The 15708-nt window shown below is 39.7% G+C and overlaps 2 protein-coding genes across 2 annotated transcripts in view; one reads left to right on the forward strand and one right to left on the reverse strand.

Annotated features, from left to right (window-relative positions):
* The window catches only part of Dtx4 (deltex E3 ubiquitin ligase 4), an 852074-nt gene that overhangs the window by 646815 nt on the left and 189551 nt on the right, over positions 1-15708 (forward strand). The gene's annotated exons all lie outside the window — the stretch shown is intronic.
* Positions 9250-10179, reverse strand: LOC127689913 (olfactory receptor 10V1). The gene has a single exon (XM_052189491.1). It carries the CDS (start codon positions 10177-10179, stop codon positions 9250-9252), a length of 930 nt encoding a protein of 309 aa, XP_052045451.1.

Consider the following 15708-nt stretch of genomic DNA (forward strand, 5'->3'; position numbering starts at 1 on the left):
TGTTTTCTCTTCCTTATGCCTGGTATGAAGATGAAGAAATGTTTTTCAAATAAGTGAATAAACTCTTAACAACCAGGGATGGACGGCTTTAATTTAGAAAATGGTACTTAAGAGTTCTTTTAAAGAAATATTTATTTTATGGGTTAGTGCAGCTTAAGACCTTTGTGTTTAGAAAACATCGTCATTTGATATTTACTCATTAATACAAATTAATACAAACTTTGGGCTATAGAAATAGCCTAGCAGTCCAAAGGACACCATCAAAAGGACAGATCGGCAACCAACAAATTGGGAAAAGATCTTCACCAATCCTACATCAGATAGAGGGCTAATATCCAACATATATAAAGAACTCAAGAAATTAGACTCCAGAAAACCAAACAACCCTATTAAAAAATGGGGTACAGAGTTAAACAAAGAATTCTCACCTGAAGAGTTTCGGATGGCAGAGAAACATCTTAAAAAATGCTCAACTTCATTAGTCATTAGGGAAATGCAAATCAAAACAACCCTGAGATTTCACCTTATACCAGTCAGAATGGCTAAGATTAAAAATTCAGGAGACAGCAGGTGTTGGCGAGGACGTGGAGAAAGAGGAACACACCTCCACTGCTGGTGGGGTTGCAAATTGGTACAACCACTCTGGGAATCAGTCTGGCGGTTCCTCTGAAAACTGGGCACCTCACTGCCAGAAGATCCTGCTATACCACTCCTGGGCATATACCCAAAAGATTCCCCAGCATGTAATAAGGATACATGTTCTACTATGTTCATAGCAGCCCTATTTATAATTGCCAGAAGTTGGAAAGAACACAGGTATCCCTCAACAGAAGAGTGGATGCAAAAAATGTGGTATATATACACAATGGAGTACTATTCAGCCATTAGAAACAATGAATTCATGAAATTCTTAGGCAAATGGATGGAGCTGGAGAACATCATACTAAGTGAGGTAACCCAGACTCAAAAGATGAATCATGGTATGCACTCACTAATAAGTGGATATTAACCTAGAAAACTGGAATACCCAAAACATAATCCACACATCAAATGAGGTACAAGAAGAACGGAGGAGTGGCCCCTTGTTCTGGAAAGACTCAGTGAAGCAGTATAGAACAAAATCAGAACAGGGAAGTGGGAAGGGTTGGGTGGGAAAACAGGGGGAGGGAAGGGGACTGATGGGACTTTTGGGGAGTGGGGGTCCAGAAAAGGGGAAATCATTTGAAATGTAAATAAATATAGCAATAAATTAAAAAAAAAAAAGAAATAGCCTAGCAGTCAAGTGCTTGCCTAACATGCTCAATACTTACCATGGGCACATATAAATGAAAGTAATTTTAACTTTAGGTAATTAAAATTTTTACTTTTATTTTATGTGTATGGTTGTTTTGGCTGCATGTATATTGGTGCACCTCATGCATGCAGTGCCTAAGGAATCCAGAAGGCTGGGGTAAATTCCCCTGGAAGGGGAGCTACAGACAGTTGTGAGCCACAACATGGGTTCTTGGAACCAAACTGCAAGGGCAACAAGTGCTCTTAACTACTGAGCCATCTCTCCAGACCCTTGGTGGGTTTTTGGTATTTAAGTTTCTTCTCAGTTTTTCATGTAGTCTATATATTGTCATACTGTAGGAAGTATACCTTGAACTCACAGAAATTCACATGCTTCTGCTTCCTGAGTGCCGGGATTTAAAAGGCAAGCACCTCATGCCTGGGTCTGTAGTATAATTAAGTCTTGAGGTCAGACATTGTTAAACCTCTTACAGTATTGTTCTGATTATTATTGCATTACTCACTCAGAGTCCTTCGTGTTTCATATGAATATTTGATACGCAATACATTTTCAGACTAAAGAAAATAGCTTTAAAACATGGACACCAAACCAGAAAGGAAACAGTAATTTTGAATGTTTACATTGGGCTAAGAGATTTGTCACAAGACCAATGTGAAAGCATAATTATCCACATATCTAATTTGCTACTCTGAGCCTTATTATATGAAGCAATGTTCTTTAGGGACATATATACAAGTATAATGTACTAATCCTTACATTAAAGTTTGTAGCTTTTAGGCATAATGGTGAAACTCAAGAATAGACTTGAATTAGTTTTAAATTAACTCTAAAAAGAACTCAGATAATAACTGGAGACAAGGAAAGCATTCATGGAAATAAAGGATACCAGTTCTCAGATATTGAAGTCATGGCTCAGAAGACATTGTTTTGAATACAGACATAATTCTTTGGTCTTTTAATACATTTTATGTCTAATTATTTCTAATATAAAATTTATTTTACTTTGTCAAGAATTAACTTAAGATTTATCCAGCTAACAGATTTGTAGGTGCACACTACAACTATGGGAAGAACTTTGTTGAGATTTCTTGAATTTACTTGCACCACTGAAACCTTATACCTGTCATATTGATTACTTTTTATCTGCTGTGACAAAACACCATGACCAAGAGCAGCTTATAGAAGGACAGATTTATTTGACTTACGGTACCAGAAAGTCCGTCAAGGTGGGGAGGCATGGCAGAAAGTGGCAGGAAGCTGAGAGATCACATCTTGAACTGAAACATGGAACAGAGAAGTCAACTGGAAGTGGGGAGGGGCTATGAACTCACAAGACCTATGCCCAGTGATGTATTTCCTCCATTCAAGCTGTACCACCTTCCCAAATACCACCACCAACTGGGGCCATGTGTTCACATGCATGAGCCTTTGGGGGGCATTTCTTATTTAAATCACCACACCTGTTAATTAGCTATTCTTAACTTCCCTTTCCACTCTGGCTTGGCACCCATGCTTCTAATCTTTTATGAGGCTGACCTCATATAAACAGAACCATGGAGCTCTTGTCCTTCTATGACTGGCTTATTTTATCTCACATATTACTCTAAGAATTAATTCATATTGGTGCACAGTCAAGGGGTTGTTTAAAACAGAAATTCTGCTGGGCCATGGTGGCGCACGCCTGTAATCTCAGCACTCTGGGAGGCAGAGGCAGGCCGATTTCTGAGTTCGAGGCCAGCCTGGTCTACAGAGTGAGCTCCAGGACAGCCAAGGCTACAGAGAAACCCTGTCTCCAAAAAACCAAAAAAAAAAAAAAAAACCCCAACAAAATAAAAAAAAATTCTATTTTATGTATGAGTGTACATTGTCACTGTCTTCAGACGCACTACAAGAAGACATTGGAGATGCCCATTAAAGATGGTCGTGAGCCACCCTGTGGTTGCTGGAAATTGAATGCAGGACCTGTGGAAGAACAGTCAGTGCTCTTAACTGCCAAGTCAGTGGTTTTCTCTCCAGCCTGGTTTTCTCCCTTTTAAAGGATGAACAGTATTTCTTTACATTTGTTTACCACACTTTCTACATGCAGTCATTTTGATAGACATTTAGGCTGTTTCCACATCTCAGCTACTCTCAGTAGTGTCTTCAAGGCGACCAGGGGGACCAGTGTCTCTATGTAAATCCAAACTTTCAAAAGTGGCAGTTTTTCTTTATCCCTGGTGGCTAGCTCCCAAAAGAATTAGACAGAGACTATAAGATTTGTTTGATAAGCTTTATGGCTCAATAACTGGGCAGTTAATAATCTGTTTTAATCTCCTAAACTAATCTGGCTACCTACCAGCCATAATCCCCAAGATACTTGCATTTCAGTATTGGTTTGACTTTCTGGGCTTCAGGTGTTTTTTTCCATGATGTTTCTCTGGACCCCCAATCCACCTTATCCTCTCTTCCACCCAGCCATTGGCTGATCAACTCTTATTGACAAGTCAGAGAATATATGGGGAGCAATGTGTAGATGAACTTGAAACAGGAGATACTTAGATATAATGTCCAGTGCAACGAGATATGAGGGCAGAGAAGTCAGCATTTGACTAACACAAAGATAATTTTTATACAATGTACAAAAACATTATGCCTTCATCTCTTACAAAACATGATTCCAGATATTTCCAATAGATACTAATAAGTGGGGTATCTATATCATATGATAGTTTTATTGTTTATTTTTGAGTTAAGTTTTATATTGTGTCTCAATAGTGGTTGCATCATTTTGCTTTCCCAACAATTTATAAGGATTTCTCCCTCTTTGCATCTTTGACATTAGTTTCTTAATGCAAATGTATTTATTTTATGTACTTGCTATTTTGTCTCCATGTACATATGTGTGCCATGCGCATGCTGTGCCTGAGGCAGAGCAGTATTGGATCCCCTGGAACCGGAGTTGCAGATGATGGTGAACCATCATGTGGGTGCTAGGAACTAAACTCTGGTCCTCTGGAAGAGCAGCCAACATTTTAAACTGCCAAGCCATCTCTCTAGTCCTATCTTTTGTTTTTGAAAGTAGCTATCTCAACATGGTTGAGGTCCTATATTATTTTAATTTATAAAATTCTTGATTTATGACACTGCCCATCTTCTTAGATACCTGTGAGCTGTTTGTATATCTTCTGAGAGAAATGCTTATTCAGGTTCGTAGTTCACAAATATTCACCAATTCTGATGTCAATTTTCAAATATAGTATCCAGTTTTGTGGCTAGGTTTCTACTCCGTTGTTTCGTTTGCTGTGCATAAGCTTTTAGCTTGGTGCTGCCTCCTTTATTTTTGTACTGTGGTTCATGTGTTTAGTTCCATCTCATGAATCTTTTGCCCAAACCAAGGTCAGGAATATTTCTTTTTATGTTTCTTGTAAGCATTTTATAATTTTGGATCTTATGTTTAAGTCTTAAATACATTTTATAGATTTATTTTTACTTTTTTACTTTTGTGTGTGGTGTGCAGATGTATGTGCATGTGTATGTATAGAGCCCTCAAAGGTCAAGTGTCATTCTTTGTGAGTCTTCTATCTTGATTTTTGAGATAAAGTCTCTTCCTGGGATCTAAGACTCACCAGTAGGCTAGACTGATTTACCAGAGAGCCCTAGGGCTTGCGATCACAGGCACCACTATGCCAGGTTTTTCACATCCGAGCTTGTGATGGCTGTTCTCGGTTGTCAACTTCATCATCTCTGGAAGGGGCTACTATTCAGAAATGGCGGTCACACCTTTGATCCGGATCTTGAAGCAGGAAATCACAGGGTTTTGATCCAGACCTTGAGGCATACCTTTAATCTGGGCTACACCTTCTCCTGAAGGCCTATGTAAGGACAATGGAAAAGAGGAGGGGTTGTTTGAGCTTCACCTGTTTGCACTCACTTTGCCAGAACGTCTATTGGAGCCTACTTCTTTGGGATTCCGGCTTATACAGACAACCAGCTGAAACACTCAGCCTCATAGGACTGAGCAACTACTAGATTCTTGGACTTGACATTCACAGCTGGCCATTGTTGGATTAGTTGGACTGCAACCTAAGTCATTCCAATAAATTCCATATATATACATATATATATATATGTATATATATGTATATACATATATATACATATATATATATACACACACACACACACACACACATTCCATTAGAGCCCTGACTAATACTGTGCTAGACATAAAATTCAGCTCTTAATGCATTTTACCACCTGAGCTATCTCCCGAGCTACAAGTTGCTTTTTTAAAAAGTTAATATTTACTGTAGATAGGACTCAGTGTCATAATGACATTTTTCATGTAAGTATATATATTTGATCATGGAATTTTCTATCTATCTATATCTATCTATTTATTTATTTATTTATTTTATTATTTATTTATTTATTTTTTTAAAAAGCAGGAGCTGATGCAGAGGCCATGGAGGGATGTTTCTTTTTTTTTTTTATTCGATATAATTTATTTACATTTCAAATGATTTCCCCTTTTCTAGCCCCCCCACTCCCCGATAGTCCCGTAAGCCTCCTTCTCTTCCCCTGTCCTCCCTCCCACCCCTTCCCACTTCCCCGTTCTGGTTTTGCAGAATACTGTTTCACTGAGTCTTTCCAGAACCAGGGGCCACTCCTCCTTTCTTCTTGTATCTCATTTGATGTGTGGATTATGTTTTGGGTATTCCAGTTTTCTAGGTTAATAACACTTATTAGTGAGTGCATACCATGATTCACCTTTTGAGTCTGGGTTACCTCACTTAGTATGATGTTCTCTAGCTCCATCCATTTGCCTAAGAATTTCATGAATTCATTGTTTCTAATGGCTGAATAGTACTCCATTGTGTAGATATACCACATTTTTTGCATCCACTCTTCTGTTGAGGGATACCTGGGTTCTTTCCAGCATCTGGCAATTATAAATAGGGCTGCTATGAACATAGTAGAGCATGTATCCTTATTACATGGTGGGGAATCCTCTGGATATATGCCCAGGAGTGGTATAGCAGGATCTTCTGGAAGTGAGGTGCCCAGTTTTCGGAGGAACCGCCAGACTGATTTCCAGAGTGGTTGTACCAATTTGCAACCCCACCAGCAGTGAAGGAGTGTTCCTCTTTCTCCACACCCTCTCCAACACCTGCTGTCTCCTGAATTTTTAATCTTAGCCATTCTGACTGGTGTAAGATGAAATCTTAGGGTTGTTTTGATTTGCATTTCCCTAATGACTAATGAAGTTGAGCATTTTTTAAGATGCTTCTCTGCCATCCGAAGTTCTTCAGGTGAGAATTCTTTGTTTAACTCTGTACCCCATTTTTTAATAGGGTTGTTCGGTTTTCTGGAGTCTAACTTCTTGAGTTCTTTATATATATTGGATATTAGCCCTCTATCTGATGTAGGATTGATGAAGATCTTTTCCCAATTTGTTGGTTGCCGATTTGTCCTCTTGATGGTGTCCTTTGCCTTACAGAAACTCTGTAACCTTATGAGGTCCCATTTGTCAATTCTTGCTCTTAGAGCATACGCTATTGGTGTTCTGTTCAGAAACTTTCTCCCTGTACATATATTTGATCATGGAATTTTCTATCTATCTATCTATCTATCTATCTATCTATCTATCTATCTATCTATCTATTTATTTTATTATTTATTTATTTATTTTTTTAAAAAGCAGGAGCTGATGCAGAGGCCATGGAGGGATGTTTCTTACTGGCTTGCTTCCCCTGGCTTACTCAGCCTACTCTCTCTCTCTCTCTCTCTTTTTTTTTTAAAGATTTATTTATTTATTATATGTAAGTACACTGTAGCTGTCTTCAAATATCCCAGAAGAAGACATCAGATCTTGTTACGGATGGTTGTGAGCCACCATGTGGTTGCTGGGATTTGAACTCAGGACCTTCGGAAGAGCAGTCAGTGCTCTTAGCTGCTGAGCCATCTCTCCAGCACCTATTTATTTATTTAATATATAGGGGCACACTGTTGCTGTCTTCACACACACCAGAAGAGAGCATCAGATCCCATTACAGATGGTTGCAAGCCATCATGTAGTTACTGAGAATTGAACCCAGGACCTCTGGAAGAGCAGCCAGTGTGCTCTTATCTGCCGAGCCATCTCCCCAGCCCCCATGGTACTTTCTTATACTACCTACTCCCCTCTTTCTTGAGTTAATTTTCTTTATTCTTTTCTGTGGGGTGTTGAGACAAAGCTTGATCTAGGCTGGTTTAACTCTATGTAACAGAGGATGAGCTTCGTCTTCTGACTCTCCTCACTTCACTAGGATTACAGGGATAGCATATGGTTTTATACAGTGCTAGGGATCAAGCTTCATGCACGTCAGGCAGGGATTCTTCCAACTTAGTTACACTCCCAGACCCTGTGTTATGTACAGTGTAAAAAAAATACAAAATCTGTCCCAATATGTTTGAAGAACTGTCAAATAGAGGAGACCTCTAGAAAGGAGAAAATGGGGAAAGGCCCAGTAGAATAATGTGAGTGTAGATAACTTTAGCTTGAGATGAAGCTTAGCAGCTTTGAGTTGTCCTGTGAGGAATGGTACTTCTTAAAGGTAGTGATCACTCCCACTGAAAGCCAGAGCAGATTCCAATGACTATCCACGATGATAATGGGGAGATTCTTTTTAGATTTATGCCTGAGTGTTTTGCCTGCATGCGTGTATGTATACCACTTGTGTTCAGTACCCGAGGAGGTCAGAAGAGGGTGTCATATCTCCTAGCACTGAAGTTAAGGATGGTTATAAACAACCATGTATGTTCTGGGAACCAAACTCAGGTTCTCTGAAGAGCAACGGGTGTTCTTATCCATGAAGTCACACTCTCACTCCAAGATATTCTCAACAGTGTAAGATGCAGTGATACCCACTTTGATCATTTCCATTATTTTCATTTATTAAATTAAATACCCTTTCTTTGTTTCCATTCTTTTTCATTATTGAAAATCTCTAAAATTTCTGAGCACTGTCATGAGTTTTCATTTTGATTAACAACAACAATGAAATAAAATTCTACATGTTGCTAGCTATAAAGCTTTAAACATTTTTACTATTTTTTCCATCTAGGACCTGCTTGTACAATAAAGAAACTAAAGCCCACAGAGATGGGGAGACTTGTTTACAGTTACATATGTGTCCTATTATCAAAGAAAGCCCAGAATCACAAGACCATCATCTGGAAAGAGTTTAGCCTTTAGATTTGTCAATACTTGTGTTCTCATCCTGGATATATAATTTTTAATCCACTTATTTTTTTCTGAATTTCCCTGACATTTTTCATTGGGTATATGAATTAACCATACAAAGTGCCTTGTATATAATAGCTGACCAACTGATATTGCTTTACCTATCTCTGTTCATGCTCGGGGCATAATATTGCCTTATGATATAGCTTTATTTTCAGAAAGACAGAAGCATAAATTATTTTTGGAAGTCAAATCAGACCTAGCATATTAGACCACATGCCTCTATGTGCTGAGGATATTCTTAGATTTTGCATGTCATCCCAACATTATTTTTTTAAATCTTTTAATTTTAAATTTTACTTCATGTGTGTTGGCGTTTTCTGCATGTATGTCTGTGTGAGGGTGTCAGAAGCTCTGGAACTGGAGTTATAGACAGTTGTGAGCTAACATGTTGGTGCAAGAATTGTACCTGGATCCTCTGGAAGAACAGCCAGTGCTCTTGACTGCTGAGCCATATCTCTAGCCCCCCATCCCACCAGTATTTTATTCTTATCATTAGTTGGTTTGTTTTGAGACAGGATTTCTCTATAGAAACTAATCTGGCTTCCAACCTGCAGTCCTTCTGCTTCTGCCTCCCTAGTATAGCACTACAGGATTGCACCAGTGTGCTTGGGATCTTCATAAGTCATATTAGCATCCCATTTCAATTTCAGAAGTGCCTTGATTTAAATAAATCATAAGATCATCTTACCTAGAACTTTCTCATTGCCTTCCTCAGAGCATCTTTAAGTTCCTTGTTCCTCATACTATAGATCAAAGGGTTTAAAATGGGGGTGATAAAAGTGTAGACCACAGACACCATTCGGCCCATCTCAGGAGAGTAGCTGGAACTGGGGGATAAATATATAAAACTGGTGCAGCCATACTGTAGGAGGACCACTACAATGTGAGAGGAGCAAGTAGAGAAGGCTCGATGGCGCCCTTCAGCAGACCGGATCCGTAAAATGGCTGTGATGATGAAGACATAGGAGATAGAGATCAGAGTTAGGGGGATGCTCAGGACGATGAAGCTGATGATATACAGGGCAGTCCTATGAACATGCGTGTCTCCACAAGCCAGGCGTATGACTGCAGGCATGTCACAGTAGAAGTGGTAGATCTCATTGTTGTGGCAGAATGGCAGATGGAAGATTAAAATAGTTAGGGGCAGTGACAGCAGGAATCCCAGCACCAGGGACCCCACCATCATCTCTACACACAAGGACCAGCTCATGATGAGTGTGTATCTCAGAGGGTAGCAGATTGCAACAAACCGGTCATAAGCCATGACTGCAAGCAGGACACAGTCAGCTCCACCCAAGAAAACAAAGAAAAACATCTGGGTACCACAACCAGTGATGGAAACAGGAGTTTTCCCCATAGAGAGAAGGTTTGCCAAGGCCAGTGGTGCAATGGATGATGTGTAGAAGATTTCCAGAACTGCCAAGTTAGCTAGAAAAAAGTACATGGGGGTGTGGAGTGAGTGGTTAATATGGACAATCACAGCGATTGTGGCATTTCCACTGAGGCTGGTCAGGTACATCACTAAGAAGGTCACAAAAATCACCATCTGCACCCCAGGGTCAGGCGAGAATGGACGAAAGAAGAATTGTACCCTGGAAGTTTTATTTATTGCTTCCATGGGGAATGTACAAGAAATACCCACTGCAAAAAAAAAAATGATGATGGTCTCAAGGTATCTGTCATTAAGTATGATGTCTTCCTAACTCCACCATTCACTGTTAGAGTACCTTTCAAGGCACCTCAACAGTGATAAGCATTGTTTATTTTAAAGAAGGCCATAGAACATATAACCTATACATTTGTCATCTCCTTGTCTCTCTTTTCTTTCCAAGTACCAAAGACTGAGAAATCCTCAGTGGTGGGAGCTCTGATGGCATATGAATGCAGTGCACAACACAGTTCCAGATGGAGAAGAGCTCCCCAAAGTATGTGCTGAACAAATCAACGAATGAGACCAACTTTAAGCTCAAAGCTGCAAAATGGAGAAACAGGATAGTGATTCATTCTATGAAACTTGTAATAAAAAATGTTTGAGCTCTATAGCCAGATGTGTCTCATAATTTAGTAAGATTTGTGCTATTGGTATATTATGATATCATCATAAACTTTCATGTATTTCAAAACCTAGAGTCTTTATCTATTCATTTTGCTTTTGCTGTTCTTAAGAAAGGGTCTCCTGTAGTCCAGGCTGGCCTCAAACTCATTACAGATCTTCAACTTCTGTCCTTCTTTCCCCACTTACTGAATGCTGGGATTACTGGTGTGGCCCACCATACTCAGTTTTATGGGGTGATGCAATTTTGGACCTGCTAGACAGGAACTCTACTAAAAAAGTTAAATTCCTAGCCCTGAGTCTGCCTTGTTTTTCAATATTTAACATAATGATCTCTCCTTCCTTCCTTCCTTCCTCCCTCCCTCCCCCCCCCCTCTCTCTCTCTCTCTCAAGACAGGGTTTCTCTGTGTAGTGCTGGCTGTCCTGGAACTCACTCTGTAGACCTGACTAGCCTCGAACTCAGAAATCCGCCAGCCTCTGCCTCCCAGAGTGCTGGGATTACAGGCGTGCGCCGCCACCACCACACAGCTGTGCCTGCTTTTCTAATGCTTAAATGCCAGCTTTCACATACACCTGCTAATTATTATCATTTTTTGAGGGGGGGGGGTTGGATTTGTTTTTTTCCGAGACAGGGTTTCTCTGTATCGCCCTGGCTGTCCTGGAACTCACTCTGTAGACCAGGCTGGCCTCAAACTCAGAAATCTACCTGCCTCTGCCTCCCAGAGTGCTGGAACTCAGAAATCTACCTGCCTCTGCCTCCCAGAGTGCTGGGATTACAGGCGTGTGCCACCACCACCCCACCCCAAGGCTGTTCTTTGTCTTCTAAAGAGCAGGGAGAAAGTATTTGTCAAAAGGCTATGTTGTTTCCAAGTAGAAGACTAGTGGTTTAATTTATCCTTCCTAAGAGACAGATGGAAATGAAGGAAAGAGTCCTCTGTGAGCTAGGCTTGTGCAATGCCCCAAGAATTTTCATTAGGCATAGGGTTTAAAACACCTGCCTCCTGATTACTGTGATTCTAGTTCAAATACCGCAACAGTATCTGGAAATTAACTGAAACCATACACAATGAACTACTCAGTTCACTGGGACTGATGAGAGGTCTCAGTGGAGCCTTCTATCATGTTCCCTTTAACCTAAAGAACAGGAGAAGACAAATATTTAAATAGTTCACAATTCAAGGCACTTTACTAAGCAAAAGAAAAAGAAAATCCCAAGCTTGGTTATCACCCATCTCCATTTCTTTATGAAATGCTTCACAGTCATCATTTCCCCATCTACATGATAATGATGATGCAAATCTGTAATTTAGGTTTTAAATGGAAGCAGAATTAATTTAGCATGTGTGGAAAGCTCTTGCCATTGCAACAAAGAGGCCAACCAGATACAGCCTTTGAAACATCCAGAATGCTCATAAACAGATTTCTAACCATGTGATGGCAAAATACTGAGCCAAACACTGGTCAATGTGAAAATCACACAGCTCTAAACAATGTCACCATCATTTTTCACATACACCTTGGGCTGACACTGAACCCACGCATCCTTCCTGATTTGGAATGTGTTATACTCTAGGATCTAAAGTTGTTCGAAGCCGTGTTCCTGAAAAACTGAGGTTGCCACAGCTTTTAGAGATAATTTTTAGTTTGAAAAATTGGGGGCAATAATTTTTTATATCAAAACAAGTATGGGTTATGAATATTTGTGAATACAAATAAAGTGAACATGATAGAAAACTTTGTGTGAATTTAAAAGATGAAAGCCCATAATAATTGAAATAAATGTTTCTTTCCCCTTTGTGGCTGATCACTAAATTCTTGTCAGTGTAACTAAATTGTCTTGTTGTTGACTAGGGCATTTGAATGCAAAGGTTTTAGGTGTGTTGATTTAGAGCATGGATTAACTGCCACCCAACCCAAGGCACAATTCCCTGATGTTTTCAAGTCTGGGATCTTGAAACAGTTCCTTTCTTATTATTTTTAAAGAAAACAACTGAAGTAGCAAACAATTTCTTCTGAGACAGTTACAACTTAGAAAGACTCCCAAGAGACCCCCCCCCCCTTTTTAAAGATAGTTTATTATTATCTCTTGAGATTATATACCATCATGAACCAAGAACAGTGGCTTACAAGTTCCTGGCCCATTTTTTTACCCTTGTACTATCTGACCAGTGGCTTAGAAATCACTGATGCCAGTAGAGTGAGAATTCGGCAAGTTACCTAGTCTACCTCATTGAGAAAGAGTGATTTGTTCAAGATTGCAAAATTAATCAGTTTAAAAATTGGTCACTTGAATACAAAAGATGCCAAGGGGGAACTCAAAGATAACAGAGATGCTATCTCCTTCAAGGAGTCGATGGGACAGCTCCGTTAACCAAGCTTCTCTTATTCTGGTTCTGTTTTCAATATCTTTGCACACATCCCACCTTGTCAGTTTTCTGTCAATTTGATTTGTAGTCAAAATTTAATCACAGGGGAAAAAAGGTATAAGGAAAGAAAATCTTACTTTACAAAAAATTTCATAGAAAATTTCAGTGGCTTTAGCTCAATAAAACTGTCTTCTTGATTATCTAATGCAGTGGTCTCAACCGTGCTGTGATGCTTTAATCCAGCCCTTCATGTTGTGGTGGCCCCAACCATAACATTATTTTTGCTCCTATATCTACTGTAATTTTTCTTCTGTTATGAATTGTAATGTAAATATCAGATATACAGAATATCTGATGTGCTACTCTGAATGGGTCACAGCCCACAGGTTGAGGACCACTGATATAATTACAGTTGTAAGTGTGTGAGATACATATGCATGATTGTATATGTTATATAAATTTGGGACTGATGTTTCCAGGAAAGATGGAATTAAGTAAGCTATAAAGGGAGTCACATGGAGTCTGTTAGAATTCTGTCTTTGTCACCTAACTAGTTTTGTAATCTTGCAAGTCAGTTTACCTTATCTCTTCAGACTACTTCACAATAAGGTTATTGTTAGGTGCAAATTAAACTACATCTATGAGAAAAATAATCTAGAATGCCTAGCATCTATTAACTGCTTAGTAAGTGTATACATCTATTGAGTCTTTCATTGTTTGGCCATGAAAATAATTTCTGAGTGCATAGAATACATGGCAACCTATCTCATTTTCTGGAAGAGATTTTGTGGCTCATTTGATTCCATTTCTGGTTTTCTGCATCATGTTGTACTGTTAAAATGATACTAGCTTATATAAAATTGTGTGCATGTGTCTCTGTGTGTGGTGTGGTGTGGTGCGGTGTGGTATTGTGCTGTGTGGGCAATTATATGCACTTTGCCTTATTACAAAACACAGAATCTCTTACTGAACCTAGAGCTCACCATTTGGGTTAGGCTAACAGTCTTTAAGTCCCAATGATCCTCGTCACACCCAGCTTTTCATGTGGATGCTAGGGATTCTAACTCAGATCCTCATGTTTTCAGAGCCATTTCCTAGCCCCAGTTTAAAATGCCTTGGCTTTAGGCACATCTGCATGGCTGGACAGACCATGAGATATTAGTATAAGTCAGGGCTCACCCGGAGGGGAGAACAGCATTAGTTTGGAGATTCTGGTTGTGAGATGAGCAGAGATGGAGGAACAACATCATAACCATCACACCCCAAGGCAAAAGCTTAGCCTGCAGTACAGCACATGGTAGCTTCTAGAGACACAATGGCTGTGGCTATCGGGAAGAGGGCTGATATCTAGTTAATACAAGGGAGGACAGAGGCTGGAAAAAATGGAGACAAAACAAAATCGGAACACTTTGCTACTCATCAGCCTGTTCGATTATTCTTTTGCTTTATAATGATTTTGCAAAAATATTTTTGTATCACTGAAAATCCCTTTATTTCTCTGGCCTCAGTTTTTTTTATAAGAAAAGAAAAACATTGCATCTTCCCAAACAGCAGCAGCAGCAGCAGCAGCAGCAGCAGCAGCAGCAGCAGCAACAGCAGCAGCAGCAGCAGCAGCAGCGCTACAGGTTTCAATGTCAGATGCAGTCAAACAAAAACTGTTGCATCCTTATAAGAAATTAGCTTTTGAAACAAAGTCTGGCTATGAAGCTTTTAGTGACCTGACACTCGTAGAGTAGGCTGGGCTGGGGTTTACTTTAAGGAGACCCTTCCAACTCTGCGTCCTGAGTGCTAGGATTTTCCGTGTGGATCATCAGAACTAGCTATGACATGACACGCTTTTTGTTGTTGTTGTTGTTTTGTTTGGTTTTTGGTTTTTGGTTTTTCGAGACAGGGTTGCTCTGTGTAGCCTTGGCTGTCCTGGAACTCACTTGGTAGACCAGGCTGGCCTCGAACTCAGAAATCTGCCTGTCTCTGCCTCCCAAGTGTTGGGATTACAGGTGTGCGCTACCACGCCCGGCTCATGACACTCTTGAATTTGAATAACAGTTATGTCGGCTTTGCTGAGCTTTTTTCTTCCCCTGGAAATTCCTGGGAGTCTCTCTCTCTCTCTCTCTCTCTCTCTCTCTCTCTCTCATCTAGAAATGAAAGTCAAAACTGGACTCTTTTCCTGACAGCATACTCCTGAGGTTCAGCAAAGTCGGATCCAAGCAGCTTAATGGAGTTGACATGCTATGATACAAGTGAGCTGTGAAGGTGTCACATGACACATTCAGACACTCAAAAAACATTATTCGCTTACTTTTTGCTTAATTCAATGAGCGGCATTAATTGATTTGTTAAGATGTTGGTTCATTTAAAACAGCCATCTAATTTTATGTAACATGTGACTTCATTATTCATATATATTTAATTTTAAAAATTATTGTTATCATTCTGATTTTACATATATGGTGTTTCCCCTGCATGAAAGCACGTGAATTCCTGGTGCCACTGAGGGTAGAGGGAGTCAGATTCTTGGATCTGGAGTTAGAAATGGGTCTGCTGGAAGAGTAGTCACTGCTCATCTCTTCAGTGCCTCATATTTTTTTTAATGAAGGAACCAAGGTTTAAAACTTTAACTAAGTTGCCTAGTTGGTAAATGACAGGGCCGGAGTCAGTGCTTAGATCAACTTTCATTTCTAGATGAGAGAGAGAGAGAGAGAGAGAGAGAGAGAGAGAGAGACTCCCA

This window comes from Apodemus sylvaticus, chromosome 1 (genome assembly GCF_947179515.1).
Source record: "Apodemus sylvaticus chromosome 1, mApoSyl1.1, whole genome shotgun sequence".
Classification (NCBI taxonomy): Eukaryota; Metazoa; Chordata; class Mammalia; order Rodentia; family Muridae; genus Apodemus; species Apodemus sylvaticus.